This window comes from Gasterosteus aculeatus, chromosome 10, assembly GCF_964276395.1.
Source record: "Gasterosteus aculeatus chromosome 10, fGasAcu3.hap1.1, whole genome shotgun sequence".
In the NCBI taxonomy this organism is placed as follows: Eukaryota; Metazoa; Chordata; class Actinopteri; order Perciformes; family Gasterosteidae; genus Gasterosteus; species Gasterosteus aculeatus.
Window position 1 is genome coordinate 9549390 of NC_135697.1, and position 20022 is coordinate 9569411.

At 41.0% G+C, this 20022-nt stretch overlaps 3 protein-coding genes across 6 annotated transcripts in view; all 3 read right to left on the reverse strand.

The window, feature by feature from the left end:
- Window positions 1–5197: 5197 nt before the first annotated feature.
- On the reverse strand, window positions 5198–7390 carry LOC144383568 (uncharacterized). Its single transcript, XM_078081580.1, has 2 exons — window positions 7041–7390; window positions 5198–6860 (listed from the first exon to the last, which is right to left on the reverse strand). The coding sequence occupies exons 1-2, from the start codon at window positions 7210–7212 to the stop codon at window positions 5566–5568; spliced, it is 1467 nt and encodes a 488-aa protein (XP_077937706.1). The 5' UTR covers window positions 7213–7390; the 3' UTR covers window positions 5198–5565.
- A 2631-nt stretch (window positions 7391–10021) lies between these two features.
- LOC120811300 (uncharacterized) lies at window positions 10022–13175 on the reverse strand. 4 transcript variants are annotated; one of them, XR_013451011.1, is made up of 6 exons: window positions 13035–13175; window positions 12048–12088; window positions 11780–11836; window positions 11488–11647; window positions 11245–11337; window positions 10022–10840 (listed from the first exon to the last, which is right to left on the reverse strand). XR_013451011.1 is itself a non-coding variant. In XM_078081589.1 (6 exons), exons 1-5 carry the CDS (start codon window positions 12663–12665, stop codon window positions 11248–11250), a joined length of 384 nt encoding a protein of 127 aa, XP_077937715.1. In that variant the 5' UTR covers window positions 12666–12961; the 3' UTR covers window positions 10022–10840; window positions 11245–11247. The 4 variants fall into 4 exon arrangements, 2 of the variants coding, with proteins under 2 accessions (XP_077937715.1, XP_077937714.1); XR_013451012.1 differs by lacking the exon at window positions 13035–13175 and adding an exon at window positions 12921–12946; XM_078081589.1 differs by lacking the exon at window positions 13035–13175 and adding an exon at window positions 12630–12961.
- A 4128-nt stretch (window positions 13176–17303) lies between these two features.
- The window catches only part of LOC120827066 (uncharacterized), a 57528-nt gene continuing 54809 nt past the window's right edge, over window positions 17304–20022 (reverse strand). The window contains exon 2 of the mRNA XM_078081576.1: window positions 17304–18933. Coding sequence (XP_077937702.1) covers window positions 17819–18933 — 1115 coding nt within the window. The 3' untranslated portion in view covers window positions 17304–17818. The remainder of the gene's footprint in view (window positions 18934–20022) is intronic.

Here is a 20022-nt window from a genome sequence, read left to right on the forward strand (position 1 = left end):
ATTTAAATACCATCAAAGACGATTATTCATGATCCGTATTTATTTCCAGGTCCTATTTTGTATCCATCTGTGGTCATGTTTTACTGTTTTGTGTAGTTTACTCTGTTATTAAAAGTGCTATATAAAGCAATTCTACATTGCCAAAACACACGTCTATTTGCAGGTTCAGATACATTTCCACATGCACTGACTATATTGAAGACATTGTCCACAAAAAATCATGTATTTCCAAAATATTTTTCAGATGAACTGAAGGACGACGTGTTGCCATGCAATTGGAAAACAAACCATCTTTTATTTTTAAAAGCATTTACAGAAGGCTAAAAGATTTTCCTTCTCCTATTTAAAGTTGACATTTCGGTTGATATTTTTTTTCAAAGTACAGTGACACCCACACACCCACACTTATATTTCAATCATCTTTCCCCAAAACCAATTTTCCCTGCTGGCAGCTTCAACTCTTGGATTTGGAAGCCGTTCCTCTTTTGTCCCCCCCTACCCTCCCCCCCTGCTTCTCATTCAGGCTGTTGCCATGGTGACAACCCCGTACCCTCCTCTGTCCCTGGGCTCCACCAGTATGACCAATCATTTCCTCTGAGTCAGTGACACACCTGCACTACACCTCTTTCTGACAGGACGTGTCTCACATGGGAAGTCACTGGTCTCACACATAGTCAGATCATGTGGTTGTGTGTGTGTGTGTTTACTTGTCTGATGGGATGTGTGTGCTGTCAGATTACACACCTGTGTGAAGGACACCTGCAGCAAACATAATTCTCGCCCCTCTATCCGAGACGGTGAAAGCGTGAATCACTGTCTCTCTCCTCCACGCCATCGCGCTCCACTGTTTGACTATACGAGCTCTCCAGAAATAGCCCCCCATAGCGTGAGTCAGGATCCCGGCCCACCTAAAACTCCCTCATGCAAACCCGCTGAACGGGAGGTGAAAGTATGAGAGGTTCACGAGGGCAGAGAAACACAGAGAAGAGTGACCCAAATGGAAAAAAAAACATTGGTTGGGTATTTGGAGCCACCGATGCAGCGGCGTGATCTGAATCCATTGGGACAATTATGAAAATGGAAAAGGTGGGACGTGACAGAAAGTAATGGAGAGGGATGCGTATGTGTGAGTCCCCAACTGTTGTGTCTCTTCTTGCGGAATTTATGTGTGACTGTTATGAAAAATAACATCATTCCAACTGTTCCCTCTCCTTGCAAGTCACAGTCATGATTAATTTAACAAGCAGGAAAATCCCAATGTTCTCATCGTCTCTCCTCCTCCTTTGCTTTTGACATTTGGCTAATCATGAGGGACGGTTCTCCTATCAAACAATGAAATAATGGAGAAAAATAACCATCAGATTTATCTATTATTATTTGCAACACAGAGAATCAACTCCAACAATGAAATGCTGTTTACACACTAAATAATTATCCACAGACATGATTTAGAACGCCATAGAATTTTTACGCAATTAAGACCTATTTAAACTTTGGTTCCAAGGTGTCATGAAATGATCAAATCTCCATTTTCTCTCAATTATTCGAAAGCTGCAGAACATACCATAACATCTAAATGGGCCTTGTGGTGCCAATCTACAACTCTCCTGTTAATGCACATGGAATTTGTATGTTTGGACAAATGCGTTCATTCATTCATTGCCGCATGTGCCCGCTGTGATGAATTTTATGGTCCATGTGTGTCTCCCTCACCCAACGGGACACACACACACACACATTAACACACACCGTCCAATAGAGGGAAGTAGGGCCTGGCAGAGGGGACAACTCACCTTAATTAAGATTTAAAGCACGAAGGATCAACTCTGCTGAGTGTTCTGAACCTGAGGCCCCCGTTTAGCCGTCGGATGTTAAATTGTCTTTAAATAGCGATGCAGTGTCAGTATGTTACTCTCAAACACAAATACACATGTGTATACCTCACATGTATGACATTTAGCCGAGGCTTTCCATGCCACATCTCCCTCCCTCTCCCTCCCTCCCTCTCCCTCTCTCTCCCTCCCTCTCCCTCTCTATAAAGGAGCAATCCTGCAGTCCATCTGACCGCCTTTGCCCACCCGGAGAGATTTTGATCTGTGACGTATTTACTGACGGGGACGTGCGAGTTTTCTCACCGATGCTTCATCTGCTCGCGAGGGCGACTATTTGGGGGAGACAAACTGCGCCTCGCTAGTCGGTCTCTCTCCCCGGTGTGACCCTCCCTCCTCACCGAGCGCCTCCTCGCTGCTCTCCTCGGACAGTCTGCGTGAACACATCAAGTCGGTCAGAAGTTTTGGACACGTTTTTTTTTAACATAAAAAAGTGAGATTTTGCCAAAAAACAAGATGCTGGGTGGTTTTAAGAGCACAGTGTTGCTCTTTGCATGCCTGACTTGTCTTGTGGGGACTTCTGTTGTCAACGCAGACGGTAAGTTCATATTTTAAGCTTTTCTACTAGAATACAATTTTTCTGTATTTTACTGTCTGATGTTATGCACCAACCGCCAAGTCAAATTCCTTGTATGTCTTAACATATTTTGGTAATAATTGTTCCTGATTCCTGATCATTCATTGTGAAGACACAAATTAATCCCAATGTCTTGTCAGTTAATTAAGAAGTTATGAACATTTGCTTTAGTGGTTCTGAACAGCAACTGATGGTATTATTTCAATCTGAAATTTTATTTTATTTCTATATGAATTCAAATTAGAGTCCAGGATTAATCCTCCGATTCGGTCTGGTGGTGTGACATTGAGGTGATAAATTAATCTCCCCTGTTGCCAATACCACATACGTCAAAATCTGCTCCAATGCACTGAAGTCTGTTGCTGTTGTTATTTATTTAATTATATCCATTATGGAATAATATGGAATGGAATCTATCGTGGAATCTACTTCGACCTGGAATTTCCTGCGGTGATAATCTCGATAATAATATTCATTATTTTAAACTAGCAGTTGTAGTTAAATGTCTCAAAATATATTTGTCTTCAATTCTGACAGAAAAGGTGAAGGATTTTAGATTTGATCCCATTTCACTAAGCACTTATGAATTAGGCGAGGTGTCTTCTTGCAGACCCAGAAACTCACTGGTCAGACCCGTGTGCCCTTGTTCAGCATAAGAGTTTAATAAGAGGAGATAGGAGGTTTCAGAGGTCTTCCTCTTACTCCCCCCTCTCTCTCTCTCTCCCTCCCTCTCCTCTCAGGCCGAGTGTTCGTGCTGGACCTGAGGAACTCCTCCGGCCTGCAGGGTTTCAGAGATGCCGAGGGGGCCTGTGCCTCTCGACACGCCCGCTTGGCATCGGCACAGGAGCTCCATCACGCTGTGGCGGAGTGCTTCTTCTCCCCGTGCGCCCGCGGGTGGCTCTATGGGGGCACAGTGGGGTAAGGAAAAAGAAGTCCCGAGGCTCCTTAGTGGCTTTAAGGGACATGTTGTACGTCTTAAGATTTCCGAAGAGGTCAAAGGTCATTTTGTTGCGCACGCTTCTGTGCTTGCGACAGCACTCGCGGGAACGGATGAAAGGGAAAGGAAGTAAAGGCAGCGGCGTCAGTTATAGAGAGGATGGGAAGACGGAAGGAGGGAGTGACACATTTCAGGGGGGGAAGAGAAAAAAAAGAGAGAGGGAGAAAGACTCCTGTGAACTCAGGAGTCTTTCTCCTGTGCTCCAGAGGAGGGAATTCTGAGCCGGGGTGTCATGTCGACAAATGGCTCCATTTACACCACCCATCTCCACGGTAACATGACACACGGCTCTCAGCACCCGGAAACAGACGGACTGAGAAGCAGACAAAGAGACAGGGCTGATCTGACGGAGGGAGAAGATGCAATGTCCGTTCATAGGGAGGCGAGTCTTTGGTGGTAACTACAGAGGGTCTTTGTGGTTTCAGTATGAGGTGATTTCAGAGCTTTCTTTCAGGAAGTAGCGCTCTGGTGTGGGGGCCGGTAAACCCTGTAGTCCTTGACATCATGTTTAGGTCTGTTGCATAATAATGAGCGCTTAACGTCTTCCTGTCAATCAAAGATCAGCTCCCCCCGCAACCAAACACGATACAAACCAGCAAACTCTTACGGACCTACACACGTCTTCGGGTTTCCCCCGTAATGGTTATGTCACGCAAGGTGAGGGTTTTGAGAAATGGTTCTTGGTCAGGTGAAGTGTCTCTGCTGGTGGCCAACCTTTCTCTCTTCCACACGCATACACAAACACACGCACACACACACACGCGCAGATGCCTGCAGACTGCAGTTTAATGTGAAAACAGTCGTGGTCCTTTTTTTGCCTCTCTCAGAGGGTTTTCTGGCCGTTTCTGCCCTCGGGCCTGTTTCTCTCCCTCAGAGTTTTGTCCTTATAAGCTGAAGTTAGCATGGCACAAGCATGCGGTATGACTCACACCAACTCTCACATTCTCACTGGGCTGCCAGTCAAATTCTTTCCAATTACTGATACTTTGATTGACTCAGTTACACAAGTACACACACACACACACACACACACACACACACACACACACATACATCATTTCCATTTGATGAAGCTTGATTAAGGATATTACCGTGCAATATTATATGAAAGTTCTAATATGTCTGACCTTTAATTACCTTTCTGAACTCTGCTTTAAATGTTTTTTCCAAGTGAGGTCGATTGGCGTGGGTAGCTGCTTTGGGAACATGATCTCATTGTCCTGGAAGTTCGAGTCTGTCATATCTGGTGCTAGTGATGCTATAAACTTTAACGTCGCAAAACAAAAATAGAACTAGAATATATTTTTGCTGCAGCGTGTATGCGTTGTGTCCTGGCTGCATCATCATTCATTTAGTCTAGAACAATCATAACATTAGGGAACTGATGTTATGATTGTTCTAGATGAAGTAGACGGTGACTTAAGGCCTCTGTATGGGAACATAGATTTGTAACGTGCTACAGTGTGATCACATTGTGCCGCAGGCTGCAACTGCTGATAGTGCAGGACGGCTTAGCCATGATGTGTGTTTCTGGACTGTCTGATGTCACGCTGTAATAATATTTAAATAAGCAACAAATCAGACGGGGACCGAGAAAGCAGCCAGAACTTTAAATATCTGTCTGTGTGCGTCGTATTATTTTCTGTGAGAAAACCAGAGCTGCGACTTTATTTAGCAGAATTGAATCAGTGATCAGAAGTGCAAAAATTATAAAGCTATATATATAGTAATATATTAATGTAACAAAACTTTATTACAATTAAAACCTCTGCACTCATATTAGGTATTCATAATGAATTAATTGATTCATAACAAAATAAAAAATATACTTATACAATATAAAGTAAAAGTCAGCATGTCCCCTGTTTAATGTTTATTCATTAGGGTATTATTATTTTGTTTGTATCATCATTACTATCATTAGATGGTGCATTAATATGTAAGCAACACTTTATTGTTGTAGCTGCCCGAGGTAATGCTAGTTTGAAGTCATTTACAAACTGTGAGTGTTGTCCTGTGGTTTCCAACTTGTGGGTCACAGGAGAAATGAGTCACAGAGTGATTAATGAGAGAGGAAAGAAGAGAAAACAAACAAAGTTAGGCTACTCTTTCTCACTATGAATCTCCCCACTATGAATTCTTATATGAGACTTCAAATTTGATTTCTGAGTAAATGTCTTCCCACATTCGGTGCAGGAATATGGCTTCTCCCCACTATGGGTTCTTATATGAGACTTCAAATTTGATGACCGAGTGAATGTTTTCCCACAGGTGGTGCAGGAATACGGCCTTTCCCCATTGTGAACTTTCATGTGGGCTTTTAAGCTATAACTACATTTGAAATATTTTTCACATGTTTTGCAAGAAAAGGGTTTCTCTTCACTGTGGACTATTTTATGGGCCTTGAGTACTGATTCATAAGAGAATCTTTTCCCACAGGTGTTGCAAGAATGCGGCCTTTCCCTTGTGTGGGTTGATGTATGACACTTCAATTGTGATTTCTGAGTGAATTTTTTCCCACAGGTGATGCAGGAAAATGGCTTCTCCCCACTATGAACTCTTATATGAGCCTTTAAATGTGATGACTGAGTGAATGTTTTCCCACAAGTGATGCAGGAATATGGCTTCTCCCCACTATGAATTCTTAAATGATACTTCAAAGATGATGGCCGAGAGAACGTTTTCCCACAGGTGGTGCAGGAATACAGCCTTTCCCCATTGTGAACTTTCATGTGGGCTTTTAAATCACTATTATATCTGAATTCTTTTCCACATGGTTCACAAGAAAAGGGTTTCTCATCACTATGGACTCTTTTATGGGCCTTGAGTACGGATTCATGAGGGAATCTTTTCCCACAGGTGTTGCATACATATGGTTGATCAACTCTGTGGGATCTTCTCATGTGGCCCAACAAGCTATTTCTATGTTGAAAGTATTTCCCACAATCTCTGCACAAAAATGGCTTCTCACTCGGAGGAGCTGGTTCCTTGTTTGATGTTAAACTAAGTTTTACTCCTTTCTGATCTCGGCCATCAGATTCATGAGGATTGTGAGAGAGAAGCTGGTGGTCATTGTTTAGTTCAACTACAGCGGTGCTTTCAACTGAAATGTATTCTAGAGATGTTTCCTGTACCACACTCTCAGCTTCATCAGTACACGAGTCCAGAAGTTGATCTTCACCGTGGCCTCTTTCCTCACAAGTAGGAGTCAACGTAAAGGCCTCCTGCTTCGGTTCAAGCTGCTCTCCCTCTGGACTGGTGCAGAGTTCGTCCTGGTCCTCTTTAATCTCTGGAGGATCTGGGTCCTCTTGGTCCAGACTGGGCTTCCTCTCCTGGAGACAGAGCTGCTGGTCAGAGAGAAGCTCCTCCTCCTTACAGACACGTGACTGTGGGAGCTCTGGAGGGACAAAAGGAATAGAAGACAAACGGTTGAGCGTATAAATACAACGTGTGTTTATAAACCATAAACATCACGTGTCCTACTGTTCTTTTAGTAAGTTAAAGAACACGTTGGTTTGAACAACCTCGTCTTTATTGCTTTAGACAACAGAGTTTTCTTTAACAAAGTTGTTCTCACCTATCCTGTGTAATCTCACTTCGGGTTTCCATAAAACATCCAACAGTCTGCGCTGCCGGTCGATCTCTTCCTGGTACTCGACGACGGTTCTTTTAAAAACTCCGAATATTTCTTCAGCAGCAGCAGATAGTCGCTCGTTGACAAACTCTCTCAAATTCTCAACTGAAGACATTGTAGCTTAATTACCGATTAAATGAATTATCTGCACCGCCAAGACGAAGCAACGGCTGGGTGTCACACTTTAAAGTTCCGACTGCAGACATCAGTCACATTAAGGTTCCGTTTCTTACTATGATCGCCGGTCAGCGGCCTTTTTCTTCCTCCATTAATTGGATTACCGGGTCGAAATCAACATGAAATGATGCATACCGCCACCTACTGTACAGGAGTGTGTAGTTTGAGTAGCAGTTTCATTACACAGTGCACTTACGTGATTTTTCCCCCATTAAATACAGCTTTAGGACACAAGTTTTCTATTGTATTACCCTTCTGAGTAAAGATAATACAATTTAATGGGAAAGTGAACACTCCCCGGCAGTCTAGGCCTAAAGCAGCTTAACTAAGGGCTGGTCCGGGCAAACCTGAGCCAGCTGTAACTGTAAGCAACATCAAAGAGGACAGTTTTAAGCTTCATCCTAAAAGAGCTGACCAAATCTGCCCCCCAGACTGAAAGTGGATGCTGCTTCCACAAAAGAGAAGCTTGATCACTGAAGGCTCTGACTCCCATCGTGCTTTTTAAGACCCTAGGAACAACAAGTAACCCAGCATCTATGGAGCGCAGCTGCCTTGTAGGGCAATACGGCATTACGAGTTCTTTAAGATAAGACGGTGCCTCACCAACAAGTGCCTTGTAGGTGAGGAGAAGTACCTGAAATTATATTCTTGATTTAAAAGGGAGCCAATGCAGAGAAGTTAATACAGGAGTAATATGATCCCTTTTCTTAGTTCTTGTTAATATACATGCTGCAGCCTTCTGAATCAACTGGAGAGGCTTAAGAGATTTACAAGAGCACCCTGGTAACAAAGAATTACAGTAATCCAGTCTAGAAGTAACAAACGCAAGAACGAATCTTTCTGCATCACTTTGAGACAGGAAGTTCCTGATTTTCGATATATTACGTAGATTAAAAAAGGCAGTCCTTGAAGTCTTCTTTTTATGTGCGTTGAAGGACGTATCCTGGTCGAAGAAAACTTCAAGATTCTTGATGGTTCTGCTGGATACAAGAGCATTGAAAGTCTTTCAATGCTGCTGAAATATTTCTGTACCCTTCGCCAGATCTGTGGCTCAATACAATTCTGTCTTGGAGGTCTACAGATAATTCCTTGGACTTCACGGCTTGGTTTATCCTCTGATCAGGAATCAGGAAACATTTATTACCAAAATATGCCAAACATACAAGGAATTTGTCTTGGCGGTTGGTGCGCGACAGTAGACAGACAAGACAGCAGTGCACAAGTAATAAAATAAAGTAAAATGAAATGCTAATGCAATGGGTTAGTAGAATAAGGCTATGGGTTAGGATAAAACAAGGCAATAAAGTTAAACATTTTAAATATTAAAAAAGTTGCACCAACGAACAAGTAACAAAGTGACGAGTGACGACAAAGTATGTATAGGATATGCACTGCCAACCGTGATACCTTATAGACGGGTGTGTGCCTTTCTCAATCATGTCCAATCAACTGAATTCAGCACAGGTGGACTCCAATCAAGTTGTAGAAACATTTTAAGGATGATCAGTGGAAACAGGATGCACCTGAGCTACATTTTGAGCGTCACGGCAAAGGCTGTGAATCCTTATGTACATGTTATGTTTGTTCGTTCTTTATTTTTAACAGATTTGCAAAAATTTGCAAAAAAGTTTTCACTTTGTCATTATGGGTTGTTGTGTGTAGAATGTTGAGGAAAATAATGAATTTAATCCATTTTGGAATAAGGCTGCAAGGCAAGGCAATGTTATTTGTATAGCACTTTTCATACACAAGGCAGACTCAAAGTGCTTCACATTATAACATTTCATACAATAAAGTGAAATAAAATGCAGGAATTAAAAGACAATTAAAAACAGCAAATAAAATTATAAATTAAAATCTTATTTAAATTGTTTAATTAAAAGCAGAGGTTAAAAGTGCAATGTAGGTAAAATTTAGCAGAAGGCGAAGCTGAACATAAAAGTTTTCAGTCTTGTTTTAAACGTGGTCAGAGTTGGGGCGAGTCTTAAATCTTCAGGAAGTTTATTCCAGCTGTTTGTTGCGTAGTAACTAAAGGTTGCTTTCCCATGATTTGTATTTACTCTGGGAATCACTAACAGATTGGTGTCAGAAGATCTTAATGATCTTGAAGGCTTATGTAGTGGAAGCATATCAGTGATATACTTTGGCCCTAAACCATGTAGTGATTTATATGTGAGCAGTAGGATTTTGAAATTAATTCTCTGACATACTGGGAGCCAATGTAAGGATTTAAGAATTGGTGTAATGTGCTCACATATTTTGGAAGACCTGCAAGGAGACCATTACAATAGTCTAGCCTACACTGTAAAATCTAATTAGTTGACCGTACTTAAAAAAAGTATGCAAACTCGTTGCCTCAAAAAAATTAAGCTCAGTAGTCTTAAGATTAGTGAGTTAGAAAAGCTTGTTCATTTTAAGTGTGCAGTACTAAATCAAGTAGTACAACTAAAACAAAAAAATTAAGTTCATGTAACTTAATAACAATGGTTAGTGCTTAATTTTTTCATTTTGTCTGGACTGCTTGATACAAATTTAACCCCACTTAGAATTACTAAATACCTACAACTTACTACTCACTCATTTTTTGAGTTCACTTAAATTAAACAAACTAATTTTCTTGAATGGGTCCTTGTCCCTTTTCTCTCTCTCTCTCTCTCTCTCTCTCCTATTTCTTATCTATTTTTAGCTGTTGTCACCTAATAAAGGCAAAAACACCACAACAGTATACTTTAAAAGAACACTCTGGGTTGATTCAGATGCATTTATTAAAAAAAAAAAATTGCATCATTTACAGGTCTAGGCTGAACAAAAAACATTTGACATTGTTATTACTTCTGATTCCAATTCTCCAATATAACATTTACTCATGTAATAACCTTACAATAATAAATAAAATTACTATTATTCAGCGGTGTTCTGTTCCCAAGAATTGAAACAGCAGACAAATAACTTATAACTTGTGGTTTGATTGGACTGTGTACCATGACATGGACGCCACATTTTTGTGAACTAATTCTATGCATGTAACAGTCTCACAATATTAAACAGGTCAACACCTGATAAATACAGGACTTCAGTGGCACTATTTCCTCCATTAGCATACCAGCATAACATGGTACAGACTTGAATGATTTTTTTTTTTTATTAAGATAAACGAGTTGCATGAAACATCAAACTTTATCTAATAACAGGAGAACATTATTATAACTTTTAAATTGCTGACAGCTGATTTAGCTCTTTACTAGTCTAATCCCGGAGACTGTTCTTCAGAGTTAACAGTTTTGGTGGCAGGTTTTTCTTTCCCAGTCCAAGCATCACAGTCTGAATGAAGTTGAGAGTCTTTGCAAAGCATTTTGGGTAATCCAAATGCAAAGCATATGTTAGCCCAAATAACAGACAAACTGCCTGAGGCAAGTTTTTAATGTGATCCATGACGATACCTCCCTCCAGAATGATGGAAGTGGAGATGGGCTGGAGGTCCACTGAACGTGGACCCTCGTGAGGACCATCTTCACTGAAAACACACCAACAGTGATGCATTCTAGGGCCTCGTCTCTTGCTGTATCCTAGACAGACACAGACACACACACACATTCGTCAGTATTGGCAATTTATGCTCTTCTAAAACACTAATTTTTAGTGTTAAAAGCATTTGCTAGAGAATATGATTTTAAATATGTGTTCACATGGATTGTCCAACAAAATAAGTTTGGTATGGTTAAACTGAAGCTGGTGTTCACAAGGTCCATATATTCTTGAACAGTGACACCGACCTTTTAACCTAGACTTCTGCTCCTTAGATTTAAAATGAATTAATGTACATGTTTATGTACGGGCTGTTTAAATACCTCTCATATTATTATACAAAATGTATGTTGTATATTGTGCAGATAGAATCACATCATCTGTCAGCACAGGTATAGTTTTATATTAATACACACCAAACTTTTACTTATGTGTAAGTACTTACAGATCATGTCTTGAAGAATTCCCTGGCGTCGTCACCAAGTATTATCAAAATGCCTTTGGGGACAACAGAGCGAAGTACTGTCACGTCTGGTGTCTAATGATACAGAGTGAGAAAAGACCAGTTAACCGAGTTATTTGGCAAACGCACAGGTCCAACAGAAAATAGAACAGGTTGGTCTGGATCATCTCATTTAGAACTTGATTGATGAAGTATACAGATCAAAAGCAAAATTAACCTACTTACCATCCAGCTCATGTGCTGCATCAGCTCAATGAGTTTCCGGCCAACAGTTCCTTTTTTTGTTTTGAAAATGTCTATGAGCCGCGGGGTGTACTGGTCCAGAGCCTCAAAGAAGTCTCCCTCAAGATTCTTACTGCCGATTTGATTAAACTCGGCAAACACCCTAAAAAGTAGAGAGGGGTGGGTAGGGATGGAGAGTTGTTAACATTTCAACTGTATTTGGATTTTTAGCCACACATCTTAAATGTATTTTTGACTGGCATTATTTTATTGGTTGAGAACAAAAATATCTTACCTGTCGCTCTGTGAAGAGTGCTGGCCATCGTTCAACCATGTTGTGTACAGCAGGCTCCTTTTTTACAATGAAAAGCAGTTTCACTCACGTTCCTTAGGTCCTTTTGAGTGTGCCATGTTGATAAGTGGACTTTGAGTGCATTGAAAGATTTAAATGTGCACAGGCACTCCTTATGAAGGCATGGTAGTGGTGATATTCGGGTGTGGCACCCATGCATTACGCTTAAGTAAATAGCCCCTCTTTTCAGCACAAAATGTGCAGTACTTACACGTCCACTGCATAGGAAGTTTTTTTTGTCTTCTTAAAAATCTGAAAGGTAAGAAAAGATAAGTTTAACATCAAGGCCAGCAAAATAGAATGAAAACACATTAACATGCAGTATCAGATTTGAAATACCAGATGTATCTAATTGTCAGCTACCAAATGAACACTGCAGTACAAAAGGTAAATGATAAACAACTCAATTATGTGGCTGGACATTAAGGGAACTGTGGATTGATCACTATATGCCTGAGCCTGTAAGGGGACAGTTAAAAAGAATAGAACAATTTAACACAACCAAAGCTGACCACAACGCACAAACATCTTGAGTCCAGTACAAGTAAAAACTGTATCATAGGCCTATTACCCACAAATACAGTATTATAATGTACATATTCTAGACAACATGACCTTAAAGAATAACTTAGGCCACTGAGTATACGTTCCCTATTTGACTGTGGTGATATTCCCAGTCACCCACTGTCTTTGACAAGCACAGACTGCTTTTTTGGTGGCTAAATTTAGCTAAGTTAGCATAGTGCCAAACCTAGCAGGCTAGCTTAAACTAAAATGATATATCAAGACTTGCTCTGGTGTTCTGCCATGTGAATGTCCTCCTGTTCATGGAAACTCACAAACCGCCGGAATCAGTCTCTCATTGGGAGTCAGTACTCAATAAATCATTGGTCTCAGAAAAAAAAATCTTCTCCGACAGCAGGTGTGTTCATGCACGTGACAGCACGCCCGCAACCGTTACACTAACGTTTCTCCTCAACTTTAACGTGACAGTCCTTAATGTTCCCTATTTACAACTGATGACACTGATGAAGAAAATATAGAAAAAATAATACAGCATCGACCAAGCTTCATCCAACGTTACCAGCTAGCGTTAGCCGACATTACTACACACATCATTAGGCTACTAGCAAGCACGAAAAACATGGCGCTTACTTACAGAAAGAAACGGTCTAAACAAGAGTCAAATATTACTCACCAAATGAGCGTGTCAAGCACAATAATGCTGATAAACGGTGCAAAGTGCCGGTGCAGAGATTAGGTGCAGCTCATATGGTCCAGCTCCTCTAATAAGTTCAGCTCCGCGTTGGTCGTTGCGGGCACGGACCGTCACGTGGAGAGAGGACGGATTTGCGCCGATAGTTTGAAAAAAAAAAAAAAAGCAAAAGTACTTCTACCACTCCGTGAAACTACTCCGTTACAATACAAGTACACGTCCTGCAGTGAAAATTTTAATTAAGTAAAAACATATGACCACAAAAAGAAATACTTGAACTATTAAAAGTAAAAAGTAGCATACTCAATAGAGGAAAATGTCTCTTGTGGTTATTATTATTATATATCACCTATATTATTACATATGCAGTGATGTAAAACATATATGGTTTCCCTCTAAAAATGTAGTGGAATAAAAGTACAAAGTAATATGAAAAAAACCTCAAGTACTTTGTACTTTCATGCAGTATTGAGTAAATGTACTTAGCTACATTCCAACACAGGAAAAAAGCACAATTATCAAAAACTTACTTTTTCTAAATTAATCCAACTCAAGCAGACTGAGCTGGTGAGATTTTCCAACCATAAATTACAAGTAACTTACTAAAAGTGAGTGTTAATAGCAATTTCATAAAACTAATTTAAGTCAATTTACTATTTTTAATTAAATAGGATGTTTGGATTTACAGTGTACTAGTTATAAAGGCATTTACAAGTGTTTCTAAGTCTTGAGCTGACATGAGCCATCTAAGTCGTGCAACATTTTTGAGGTGGTAGTAGGCCGATTTTGTTACTGATTTGATGTGACTCTCCAAGTGTAAATCTGAATCCATAATAACCCCCAGATTTCTGGCTTTATTTGATGTTTTCAGGGACAGAGAGTGAAGGTGTTGGGTAACTTTAAACCTTTCTTTTTTAGCACCAAATACAATGATCTCAGTTTTGTCTTCATTTAGTTGTAGGAAATTTTGACACATCCAGTCTTTGATTTGCTCAATGCACTGGCACAGAAGATCTATGGGGCGATAGTCGTTTGGTGATAGCGCTACATAGATTTGGGTGTCATCAGCGTAGCAATGGTGGTCAATTTTATTTCTTTGCATGATTTGTCCTAGTGGGAGCATGTAGATGTTGAAAAAAGTCGGCCCTAAGATCGAACCTTGGGGGACTCCACACGTTACGTCGGTTGTTTCTGATACGAAGTCACCAATGGAAACAAAATAGTTCCTGTCTTGTAGATATGACCTGAACCAGCTTAAGACTGTGCCTGAGAGCCCCACCCAGTTTTCCAACCTGTCCAAAAGTATTGAGTGGTCGACAGTATCAAATGCAGCACTGAGGTCTAATAGCATTAATATTGAAGTTTTGCCAGAGTCTGTGTTAAGACGGATGTCATTTACAGCTTTAATAAGGGCCGTCTCGGTGCTATGAAGAGGTCGAAATCCTGACTGGAAGTTGTCGTGGCAGCCAGTTGAAGCCAGGAAGTGATTAGGTTGTTGTAGGACAACTTTCTCAATTATTTTACTTATGAAAGGTAGATTTGAAATTGGTCTGTAGTTGTTGATAACAGAGGCATCTAGGCTCCGCTTTTTTAGGAGAGGTTTAATAACTGCAGTTTTGAAAGCTTTTGGGAAATGGCCTGTCTGAATAGAGTTATTAACTATTTGCAATATGTCTGTTGCTAGGCAGTCAAAAACATTCTTAAAGAAGTTGGTAGGTAGAGCATCAAGACAGCAGGTGGATGGTTTTAAATTTGTCACCGTTTCCACTAGAGTTTGAGAGTCTATGGCATTAAAGCTTGTCATCATTGCTGTGTTACTTTTACCTAAATAGGGTGGTGATCCAACATTTTTGTTTGAGATATTAATGGCGCGTCTGATGCCTTCAATTTTATCAGTATAAAAGAACGCAAACTCGTTGCATTTCTGTGTGGAATGGAGTTCAGGTGGTATTTGTGTCGGGGGGTTGGTCAGTCTGTCAACAGTTTCAAATAGGGTTTTTTGCCTTATTAGTGTTGTTGTTGATGATGTTGGAGAAGAATGTTTCCCTAGCACTTTTTAAGTCTAAATTGTAGGCCCGGAGGCGCTCTTTATAGATGTCATGGTGAATGTGAAGTTTTGTATTCCGCCAGATTCGTTCAGCCTTCCTGCACTCTCTTCTCTGGGCTGTTACAACAGCAGCTTTTCTCCAGGGTGCCTTTTGCTTACTAGAGCTGGTTTTCACCGTAACAGGTGCAATGTCATCTATAACATTCAAAATTTTGGAATTAAAGTTGTTTACAAGATTATCAGCATGGCATGGGATTAGAGGAGGTAACGAGGAGATGACATTTTTAAAGAGTACATTAGTATGTTCATTGATGTACCGTTTTTTGACAGTTTTTGAATCTGATTGTGTGTCAGGAATGAAAGAAATATTAAAGAAAACACAGAAGTGGTCAGACAATGAGGGATCAGTCACAAAAACATCCGAAACAATGAGACCTTTTGTGATAATCAGGTCCAGGGTGTGTCCCTGACAATGAGTAGCCTCTTTCACATGTTGAGACAGTTCAAATGTGTCTAAAATAGTCAAAAGTTATTTTGCACCCTTGTCATTCAAATCGTCGAAAATTAAAGTTACCAGTTATAACTAGACAGTCAAAGTCGGTAGAAATGCTAGACAATAATTCAGTAAAATCATCGAAAAAATGTGCAGAATATTTAGGTGGCCTGTAAATAATTAACAGGAGAACTCTGGGAGAACCTTTCAATACAACACAAAGATATTCAAATGATGGAAAATCACTAAGTGACATCTGTTTCCCCAGAAATATATTTTTAAATATAGCAGCAACCCCCTCCACCTCTTTTTCCAGATCTACACACATCAATAAAGTTATAGTTGGGGGGTGCTGCCTCAATCAGAATGCTTGCACTATTATTTTGTTCTAGCCATGTTTCAGTTAAAAACATCAAATCAAGTTTAGAAGTGGTAATAAAATCATTGACTAAAAACGATTTGTTATTAAGAGACCTAACATTAAGCAGAGCCATCCTAATGGTGTTATTCACAGGCTTTGGGGTTGACTTTGAGCTGGAGAGAATAGGAATGAGATTTGTTAGATTAGCAGTGTGTCTAAGTTTCGCAATGTTCACTCTCTTGGTGGTCACAACGGGAATGCAGAAGGTGCCATGTTTTGACGTAGGCGACCTCGGGTCCAGCTGATAATGCGGTCTACTGCTGAACCCTTTTCTTTCTCAGTAATATTCAGGGCTGCTGTCAGGAGGAGGAGGGGGTGGGCCTAAGGGGGGGGAGTGAGCAGCGTCACAGCTGGGATGGATTTGTGGAGGTGGAGCACGTCTTCGTAGAGGTGGGGGGGCAGATCGGCGTAAGATGGCGTCACCGCTGAGATGAGCTGGTGCAGGTGGATGCTGGGGGGGAGGGCGCTGAGGTCGATCTAAGGGAGTAAAAATAGGAGTAGGGCGGGGGGTAAGTGGGGGTAACTCTTGGAACTCCAAGGGGGAGGAGGGGGGAGAAAGGTTTACTGAAGGGAGGGAGAAAGAGGGAGACGTGGACCTGGATGGGGGCTCTGGGGGGGTGGGAGAGGGATCCTCACACGTAATGGAAGGAGGGTTAGAGGGGGATGGCAATGGCGGTCCTCCTTCGCCGTTTCTGATAAGCTGTGTTTTCTCTTCCTTCTTTGTGGGCTCCTCTTCTTGTTTCGTGTCCTTGGCAGTGGGGACAGATGGATGACGCATGATGTAAAACATGTTGGTAATGAAAAGCTTTGCTCCCATCTTATTTAGGCAAAGTCCATTTGTCTTAAAAAGATGCCTGCGGTCCCAGAAAAAGCTAAAATTGTTGATACAATGCATTGAACGAACTGCACATGCAGTTAAGAGCCATTTGTTGAGCCAAAACAGTCTACTGACATAAAATGTGGAAAAAGTGAAGCGCAGTAAATACTTTTCGGATGCACTGTATATCAGTATTTTATATAATACATTTTACACACGTATCTTGTTTAACTGCAAGTTGGGTTTCCAAATATTATCCCACAATCAACCAGGTATTTGGTTGATGTCTTCCACGTACTACACAATAGTTTTCATTTTAGCCCAAATAGTTTTACTCTGTATATGAATATACCTCTGAACTTTTTCATAAGTGGAAAATGTTTGATTGGGAGGTCGATCTTTTCTTTTGACTTTTTTCTCAAACTGCTTTCCACAAAAAAACTCAGGCAGGATGAAATCACGAGTGAACATCATTTGAGGGTTTATCAGTTTAAGAGATCCATCATTTTTATTGCAGGACTTTTTGTAGATTGACAATTAATTTGTCAGATAGACAAATATATATTTCAAAACATTTGCAAGATATGTTCCCTAAATCTGCAACAAAGATTTGGGGGATGACAAAAAATGATATACATTTAATGACTGTTATTACATTACATATCATTTAGCTGATGAAAATCAGGAATCAGGAAACATTTATTCCCAAAATATGTCATAAATATAAGGAATTTGACTTGGCGGTTGGTGCGTGACAGTAGACAGTATAACAATAGACAACAAGACAGCAGTGCACGAGTAATAAAGTAAAATAAAATGCTAATGCTATGGATTAGTTTAAAATAAGACAATAAAGTTAAATAAAAAAATATTAAGTGCACTAGCGAACAAGTGACAAAAGACTTTTCTCTCAAATGGAGCATTTATGTTCCGTTCTTATAGAAGGCTTCAACGCCTTTTTAAATCTTAATTGCTCCAAATATTTACTTTAAGACGTCTCCCCCTTGTGGGTTCTTATATGACGCTTCAACACTGCTGTCCAAGTGAATGTTTTCCCGCACGTGACGCAAGAATATGGCTTCTCCCGACTATGAATTCTTAAATGATACTTCAAATGTGATGGCTGAGAGAATGTTTTCCCACAGGTGCTACAAGAATGCGGCCTTTCCCCTGTGTGGATTGATGTATGACACTTCAATTGAGATTTCTGAGTGAATGTTTTCCCGCACGTGACGCAAGAATATGGCTTCTCCCCACTGTGGATTCTAACATGACGCTTCAACACTGATGTCCGAGCGAATGTTTTTCCGCAGGTGATGCAGGAAAATGGCTTCTCCCCACTATGAATGCTTATATGAGCCTTTAAATGTGATGACCGAGAGAACGTTTTCCCACAGGTGGTGCAGGAATACGGCCTTTCCCCAGTGTGAACAATCATGTGGGCTTTTAAATCACTATTATATCTGAATTCTTTTCCACATGGTTCACAAGAAAAGGGTTTCTTATCACTATGGACTCTTTTATGGGCCTTGAATACTGATTCATGAGGGAATCTTTTCCCACAGGTGTTGCATACATATGGTTGATCAACTCTGTGGGTTCTTCTCATGTGGCACAACAAGCTTTTTCTATGTTGAAAGTATTTCCCACAATCTCTGCACAAAAATCGCTTCTCACTCGGAGGAGCTGGTTCCTTGTTTGATGTTAAACTAAGTTTTACTCCTTTCTGATCTCGGCCATCAGATTCATGAGGATTGTGAGAGAGAAGCTGGTGGTCATTGTTTAGTTCAACTACAGCGGTGCTTTCAACAGAAATGTATTCTAGAGATGTTTCCTGTACCACACTCTCAGTTTCATCAGTACACGAGTCCAGAAGTTGATCTTCACCGTGGCCTCTTTCCTCACAAGTAGGAGTCAACGTAAAGGCCTCCTGCTTCGGTTCAAGCTGCTCTCCCTCTGGACTGGTGCAGAGTTCCTCCTGTTCCTCTTTAATCTCTGGAGGATCTGGGTCCTCTTGGTCCAGACTGGGCTTCCTCTCCTGGAGACAGAGCTGCTGCTCAGAGAGAAGCTCCTCCTCCTTACAGACACGTGACTGTGGGAGCTCTGGAGGGACAAAAGGAATAGAAGACAAACGTTTGAGCGTATAAATACAACGAGTGTTTATAAACCATAAACATCACGTGTCCTACTGTTCTATTAGTAAGTTAAAGAACACGTTGGTTTGAAAAAACGTGAATAATGTCTCATCTTTATTGCTTTAGACCAGCGATTCCCAAAGCGTGGGCCGCGGCCCCCTGGTGGGCCACCAAGGTACTGCAGGTGGGCCGCGAGAGGTCGTTTACAATAAATAAATAAAAATGTTTTAATTTTCAATTTTGAAAAGTTTGAAATGAATATAAAAATATGTATGATGCGGCACATTAGTTATGTGAAAAATTAATTGATGAAGCAAAAACAATTTAAACGAACAGATTGGTTAATGGTTGATCCATACTGGTTGTACACGGCGCGCAAGGCGCTCTGCCAAACATGCTAAAGCTCGTCTGACGGCGAGACGCTGAGCGGCGCTCAAGCGCGTGAGATATGGAGCTTGTTTCAGGGCGCGTCGGAGAAACAAAGCTGTCGTTCTTGACGAGCACATAATGAGATTAAAGAGCGAGAGACGGTGCCCTTTTCATTACAGTAGCTGAACCATCTTAACGGGGAAATAAGTTATTCTAAAAGGAGCCCTTGGTAGGCGGCGTGGCTGGAGAGCAGCCGGAGATTTAAGTCGTGGATGGCGAGCGGGGCGGCGGGAGCGGACGCATCTCGCAGTATCGATCGGACCCTGAAAACACCGACACATCCCACATCCCCCATCGCCAAACGTTTGACTGCTACGGCGGCAAATCACCAGCCGGTCTGCGAGCTGGACGCATTGGTCTTAATGTGCCGGTAATGATGGTAAATGATGGTTGTAGCTGGTTGTCATCTTCCAGTCCACTACGGTTACATAAAGGTGTCGTTTGTGTTTTGACAACGTTGTATCTCATAATTTCGACTTTCTATCCCCTTTCTTCAGTGCGGAAATGGGCTTCTATAGTTGTGTGAATGCATCGCTCCGGCCAATCCAAAGACGGGGTTTGTAACTAATCAGGTGTACAGACCATGTGACTGGCTCCGCCCCCTCACTGTCAGAACGAACACCGAGCG

Excerpts from the sequence above, each read along its gene's own strand:
- LOC120811300 (XM_078081588.1), bottom strand. The coding sequence starts at position 12,154 with ATGTTAATGTGTTTTCATTCTATTTTGCTGGCCTTGATGTTAAACTTA. Across the intron at positions 11,837-12,047 it reads ACTTCCTATGCAGTGGACGT|GAGCCTGCTGTACACAACAT; the intron begins GTAAGTACTGCA and ends ATTGTAAAAAAG. Across the intron at positions 11,648-11,779 it reads CACTCTTCACAGAGCGACAG|GGTGTTTGCCGAGTTTAATC; the intron begins GTAAGATATTTT and ends TCTACTTTTTAG.
- LOC144383568 (XM_078081580.1), bottom strand. The coding sequence starts at position 7,212 with ATGTCTTCAGTTGAGAATTTGAGAGAGTTTGTCAACGAGCGACTATCT. Across the intron at positions 6,861-7,040 it reads AGTGAGATTACACAGGATAG|AGCTCCCACAGTCACGTGTC; the intron begins GTGAGAACAACT and ends TTGTCCCTCCAG.